General features: G+C 35.5%; 1 protein-coding gene across 2 annotated transcripts; it reads left to right on the top strand.

Moving 5' to 3' along the window:
* Nucleotides 1–627: 627 nt before the first annotated feature.
* On the top strand, nucleotides 628–5,768 carry LOC132164701 (uncharacterized). Of its 2 annotated transcripts, XM_059575252.1 has the most exons (3): nucleotides 629–772; nucleotides 4,911–4,968; nucleotides 5,190–5,768. In XM_059575252.1, exon 3 carries the CDS (start codon nucleotides 5,202–5,204, stop codon nucleotides 5,580–5,582), a length of 381 nt encoding a protein of 126 aa, XP_059431235.1. In that variant the 5' UTR covers nucleotides 629–772; nucleotides 4,911–4,968; nucleotides 5,190–5,201; the 3' UTR covers nucleotides 5,583–5,768. The 2 variants fall into 2 exon arrangements, with proteins under 2 accessions (XP_059431236.1, XP_059431235.1); XM_059575253.1 differs by lacking the exon at nucleotides 4,911–4,968 and having other exon boundaries at nucleotides 628–772.
* Nucleotides 5,769–6,563: the final 795 nt, after the last annotated feature.

Genomic DNA, 6,563 nt, shown 5'->3' with positions numbered 1-6,563 from the left:
CAAAGAAGATGATGAGATCAAGTCTTTTATTATTTAACTAAAGCTCATCATTTAAATAATGTGTATGTTTGGTTTTAATGCCAGCATTTAATTGACACCCACACCATTGGCATGAAAGAAAATTAAAAAAATTAAAAAAAAAAAAAGAAAGGAAAGTACGTATACCTCTCTTAAATTAGTATCCAATTAACAATATTTGTCAAATTTTTAATTGCAATAATATTCCTAAAAAAAAAAAATGTCGATATGTCCCAATGATGAAAATACCCTTAATAAAATTAAAATTAAAAATTAAAAAAATAAAACTAAAAATTTTAAAAAATGGAAAACGGGAATGAATTTTTTTTTTTTTTTTTAAATCCTCTTTGTTAAAGACAAAAATAATAATTTTTTTTTTCGAATTTATTAGGGTATTTTTATCTCATTTACAAAAATGTATGATATTTTTGTCTTTTTTTACTAACCGTGAGGAACATTGTCAATTTTTTAATAGTTTGAACGGGTAGGCTTTTCCCTTAAAAAAAAAAAAAAAAAAAAAAAAAAAAAAAAATTAAATTTTTAAAAAATCATTTTACTTTATAAAGAATGTAGCCAGCACAAGCAAGCGGAACGCGGAGTTTTGGGGTTAAAACTGCTACGCTGTAGTTTGCTTTCTCAGACTCAAAAGTGTCAAAACCGTCTCCCTTTACATCTCTAAATTCCATTTGCTTGCTCGAAGGTTGCCGCGATCAATGGCTCTTCCCGGTTTCCTTTCTTCTTTAACTGACTTTGGGTAAGTCTTCTTCAAGCATTATGTGCAGCTAATTGTTTGTTTCTTTCCGTTCTGTTTTGCTTAAACTTTTTACATTTGCAATTAAACCTCTACTGCTATTTGCTTGATTGTATACTTTCTCCAATGTCTTTTTTTCTTTGTTTTTTCTTTCTTTTAAGAAATGGATTTCCATATTTATGTTTATTCAATAAAACCCATTTCCGTTATTGCTTTAGTTCTCTGCAAACAAACCGAATTTTGTTAAAGGGTGTCTTTAGGAAACCGCTTTGCTTTGATGTTCATAAGGTAGAAGAGAAACAATTGTGTGGAGGTCCCTTAAAATCCTATTCTATAATAGCCCACGATTAGGTTTTTCTGTTCCTTCAAATCTGATTGATAATAGAAGAATTAGTTTTTTTTGTTTTTTTTTTTTTGGGTTGGGGCGGGGGGCTGGTTTGAATTTGGGAGAATTATTGGGTTTTTCAGCTTCCCAAGTATTACATAGGAAAGTGATTCTGTAAGAAAAAGAAAGTGGCTGCCAGTTGCTTTTCATGTGAAGTCGTTATTACAAAGATTTGAGGTTCATGGGAAGCTAATCGGGTTGAATCAGAATGTTTGGAAATGCTTCTAAATTCATTGATTACTTCATGAACTTCATAATCTCTACCAGTAAAGCAAAATTCTCCTTGCTATCCAATTCACACATGTCCTCATGAACCCAGAACAGCCACCAAATCCAACCCTACCACCACCATACGAATCCTTCGGAAACCAGGCAAAGAACTACCATTCTCCTTCACGGTGACAAGAGCCAACAATTAAATGTGGGAGCAAGTTGGTCGAGATATGGAGGTGAGTAGAAGAGGTTGTGAGGAAGAGCAATGTTCTAGCATTTCACTGGACACTTCTGGGGTGTAAAATGAGGTTAGATTAAGGGCAAAAGAGAGACAAGGTGAGAGAGAAGGGTGAGAGAGGAGGCCAAGTTGTAAGCCCAGCTATTGTAAATCTTAAAGTGAGATTTAGGGGCATTATTTGTGTATCATTTTAATGTAGGTAATGTATTTGAGAATGATTAATTTGCTTGGTATAAACTCTTAATTTTAGAAAGGTTAATCTTTGAAATGTTTAAGAAATTTAATAATTTATGGGACAATTTCGGTAAAGCCACTCCAAGGTAGTTCTAATTGTGGCCATTCCTCCCATGCCAACCCCGCCTCCCTTTTTCACTCCCTTTGTAACCAATACCCCCAATTTTGGTAGTCTCTCCCTCTCTCATTTGGGTATCTCTTCCCCTTATATATCTATTTCTAGCCGACTTCCTCTTTGCCATGCCTTGCCTGCACACACAGCCGTCCACAAAATCATTGTCACACCATCGGAACAGTCACCACAACACCGCCAACCACCTTTTCTGTTAAGGGTCACCAAACCCCAACCAAGACATGTCCCATTTGTCAATATCGCCGGCTGGTCTTCATTAGATGAGCCATTTAAGGCCAGCCAGGCCACCTTCAGCCATTAGCTAGAGCAAATTGAAACTAGCTGGTCCCATTGAAGTGAATCTCTCTCTCTCTCTGCTTTTCTCTTTGCCAAACCTTGCAAGAGGTCTCTTTCCTTCACCAATTGGTCATGCATTCCCCACCACCTGAAGCTTCTCTTTACAGCCATCTTTTCCACGGTCCCAGTCATCGGATTGCGTTTAACTCACCTAAAAGTTAAGAGTGAACTCTCTCTAGGTTTGGCTTGACAAGAATCAAGGTAACAACTCATTTTATTTCAAATTCAAAGTTTCCTTAATTGGGTTTGATTAGGGACTTATGTTTTGTGTCAAATGGAGCTGTTGGAGTTGTTTTAATGAAGACAAGAGGTTTAACCCATGGTAAGGGCTGTTCTAGCTGGCTAACTTATACCTCTATGGAAAAATTCTTGATGAGGCATATTTAGAATTTGTAAAAACTATTTGAATGGCATATTTTACTGGCAAAGTATGTTGTTAAACATTGTATCTATTAATTATAAACTTGATTTTCATGGACTTTATTCAAGGTAGGTTTTATAGTTAAAATTGGGATTTTTCTTAAACACTGAAACCGGCTTTGGGAATGGCTATGAGAAGCCATGTAAACTTTATTTGAACATTTGAAAACTTTTTTTTTTTTCAACTTTTGTTTAGTATTTGGGGGGCTGAAACTATCAATGATAATGTTGGGAGCTCGGATAAAATTTGGAAGTCCTAGACCAGGACATGGCCTTTTTACATCTGTATTGTTGGGGATCAAATTTGTGTTGTTAGGGGCTGTTGGAATGATTTGGAGTTGTAAGGCACCTCTGTTGTGAAATAGATCTGGTTGGGTGCTTCTTGAAGAAGTTTGATCGATTGGGTTGGTTTTGTAAAACTGGGCCAGGTTTTGTTTTGAGCAGCTATGTATTTGTACTATTTAAGCTTTTTGGAAGAATTTAGTGGAAATTGCGGCTGTCTTGTTTTAGGTTAGGGGCTGCCCTATGGAGGTTAGGGCTTTCCTGTTTTAGGTTACCATGCTATTGGCAAAGAACTTTGTTCTTGTTGTTGTTGTCCTTTAAATGAAAAATGTTATTTCAGTTACTTTTTCTTTTTCTCTCTATTTTTGCTTAATTAATTGTAGATTTCAGCTATCATACCTACTTGATAGGTTTGTTCATTCTTGGTGAGGTTCTAGTTGAGTTTGTTTGAGATGGTTCAAGGAAGGTTTTAGATTGTGCTTGCAAGGGAGAAAGTAGCTAGTTAGTAGGTTTTTTAAAAAAGTACAAGTTTATTGCATGAAAGCATCTTTTTGATCAAATAGCATTTTGCAACCTTTTTCATGGAACTACTCTCTTTTCAGTATAATTTTATGTGTTATCCTTTTGAGTTGATTACTATACGAATATTGAAAATGCATAATTTTCATATGGGGAAATGTTTGAATTGTGGCTTAGAAATAATGAGCATCTTGATCTTACCATGTGATGTTTGAGCGTGGTGATTTATTGGACTATTTGCTTATTTAAAATAGATGTTTTGTTGTATATTTTGGTAACTTGACAGAAAATTTTATTTCTTAAACTCATTAAACTCACTAAAGATTTGGAAACTTGTTATGAAACTTGCAACCGTTTTCTAAGCTTCTTACTGAGTGTTGGCTCACTTATGTGTTAATATCATGAATTTTTAGAGCTAGATGGTGATCCCTCGAGTTGAGGTTTATTGTTAGCAGTTGTATAAATTGTAGATGGAGAATAAATGGTTTCGGAGATATTCCTTATGACTTTGGTGGCATGTGTTCAGATGAATTATTGTTGAATTGTATTTGGAGGTCTGATAAACCCAGATATGCTGCCGAGATTACACATCATAGATAGGATTTTAGTATTTGGAGTACAAATGTATTTGACATTTATGGTATATTTTATTTGAGGAAGTATAATTTTGATAGCCTATGATCTTTGCAGATATTTACAGAACTCTAGCTTATTTCTTGAAAAAGTTTTAGTGGGAAATTGATTTATATCTTATGGATTAATCATTTACCTCAATATAAAGGAAATATTTTTGAAGAAATTTTATACAGGCTTCTCATAAATACAAAATGGGGTCTCAAAAGTTCAACTGCAGTGTATCTTGGACATGTTTCTTTGCATGTTATCTATATTTTTTGCTTAAGTTTTCAATGTCTCTTCTAGATTTAGTATCCTACAGGATTCATGGGTGCGAGAACTAAATGTGGGCCTTGCTATGAGTCATAATCCATTGTGACACAATGGAATTTACTATGTTCCCTTTGTAGAAGTAAGATCCTGTATGTTGGAATAGTTTGAGGGAAGAAATTTCATTATAGATAATGTAACACTTGGAATTTAGAGGTGTCATATCTATTTTCTGTTATTTCTTAAGGTTCCATGTGACATATGAAGTGATTTTAACTTTGATTTCTGACCATATGGGCTCTTTTATCTTACATCTAAGAGTTTTAGTTACCTCCTTCAATGACTTCAGTAATGTGAAAATTGGGTGGTTGAGCTCTCATCTAAGAAAATCATTGGTTAGCCCATTTCCTTAAAAATGGAAAATTTGACGATTAGAAGGATTATCCTTTTTCGTGTATGGCATATGTTTATACATGCTGTTCTCTTTCTCTTTCAGTTTGAAAGGGTTAAGAACTTCACAGTGAGCTCCACCTAGGAATTACCTTACATCTGAGGTACTTTCTTTCTTCTTTTTTGTTTCTTTATGTATTTTGTTGTTTAAATTCCATGGTACACCATTACAAAGTTACAGGATTAATTTGCTGAAGTTCTTCTGTGGACTATGTTTAGGGTTGGGTTACCCCCAAAAAGTTTAGAAGTAAAGATTTAGTCTTATGATGCTTCTGATTTAGATGTAATTTGAAATCTAGTTGATTTACCATGAACAAAACATCAGGGCTGTTGAAGAATGACTGTGTTAAAGCGGTTCGTGCTCCGATTGTTCATATCAATAAAGTACATCACAGCGAATGTGGTAGACAGAAATAATGGACGGATTGTTGCAACGGCATCAACAGTTGAACATGCTATCAAGGAATCACTTGAGTGCGGCCGGTCCTGCAATGCCAAGGCAGCAGCAGTTGTTGGGGAGGTGTTGGCCATGCGGCTCAAGGTGGAGGGTCTTGAACAAGGGCAGGGAAGAGGGATTCATGTTGATGTAAACAAGGAAGTAGAGAAAAAAGGGTTTAAGAACCGCACCAAGGTATGGGCCATTGTCGATGCTCTTAAGAACAATGGAGTCAACCTTATTGCTGATGATAATGATGATACTACTCGGCCGAGTTACTAATATGTTCCTTTTTCCCTTTCCTATTGTATGTTACTAATATTCCTTATGTCTCATTGGCTTGTTTATATTCTATTTATTACCTGAAGACAACTTTGATCGGTCTATATAGTATAGATCACATGAGCAAGCCCAATGATCCATAAGGAGAAACTTTGATGGCCATCTTCCTCCAGGATTGATATTTTCTGTGGGTTTTGTTTCCTGTAGCAAATATTTGTTTGTCCAAAAATTAGATGGGTTTGAGATACGCTTATGGCAAACCCATCTTCAGTTTCAGGGCTAGTGCTCTTCACCCAAAAACCTCATCACAAGAGAAAACGGTAGCTTTAAGAGCAAGAAACAGCCATCTGGATGGTCTATGTTTCTCCTCCAATCAATCACACAGTTCTATATGGTCTTCTTCTATTCGGACAAATTCAAAATGATCATGTTGTTTGTTGAATATATGAATATTACTGGAATGAGGTGATGTGTCTTTTATGTGATTGTCAAATTCAATGCATGAAGGATGGCGTGCATAGTGTGAATGCAGACGAGCCGTATGACCATCCCACGGCCAGTTCTATGAATGGATCCATGGAATGATGTGGACATCATCTCATCTCACCAATAATTATGTTCCTACTCTAATTTACAAGCTCATTTGGGTGTGTGATATTTTTGTATTTTTTCTAGCTCAACTCAAAATTGTGAATATTGAAGAAAAAAAAAAGAGTCGAGATTATGTTTGAGTGACTTGAAATTATAAAAAAAAAAATTTACAAAAAAAAACAAACAAACAAAACAAAACAAAATAAATTTTGGAGTGGTTTTGAACCACTCCTAGGGGTGTTTGGGTGACCTCTAACAACGATTTTTACGGTCACCCCCGAAATAGGCAGGGTGGATTTAGACCACTCCTAAAATTGATGACGGTGGCCGAGCCACCCCAAGGCCAACCCCAAATTTTATGGGGTTGGTTGAGCCACCTCAAAAAGTCTT

Source organism: Corylus avellana, chromosome ca10, assembly GCF_901000735.1.
Source record: "Corylus avellana chromosome ca10, CavTom2PMs-1.0".
NCBI lineage: Eukaryota > Viridiplantae > Streptophyta > Magnoliopsida > Fagales > Betulaceae > Corylus > Corylus avellana.
Note: the sequence above shows the minus strand (reverse complement) of the source record. Positions and strands in the feature narration are given on the sequence as shown.

Bases quoted from the DNA above. Each gene is read 5' to 3' on its own strand.
- LOC132164701 (XM_059575253.1), top strand. From the start codon at position 5,202: ATGACTGTGTTAAAGCGGTTCGTGCTCCGATTGTTCATATCAATAAAG.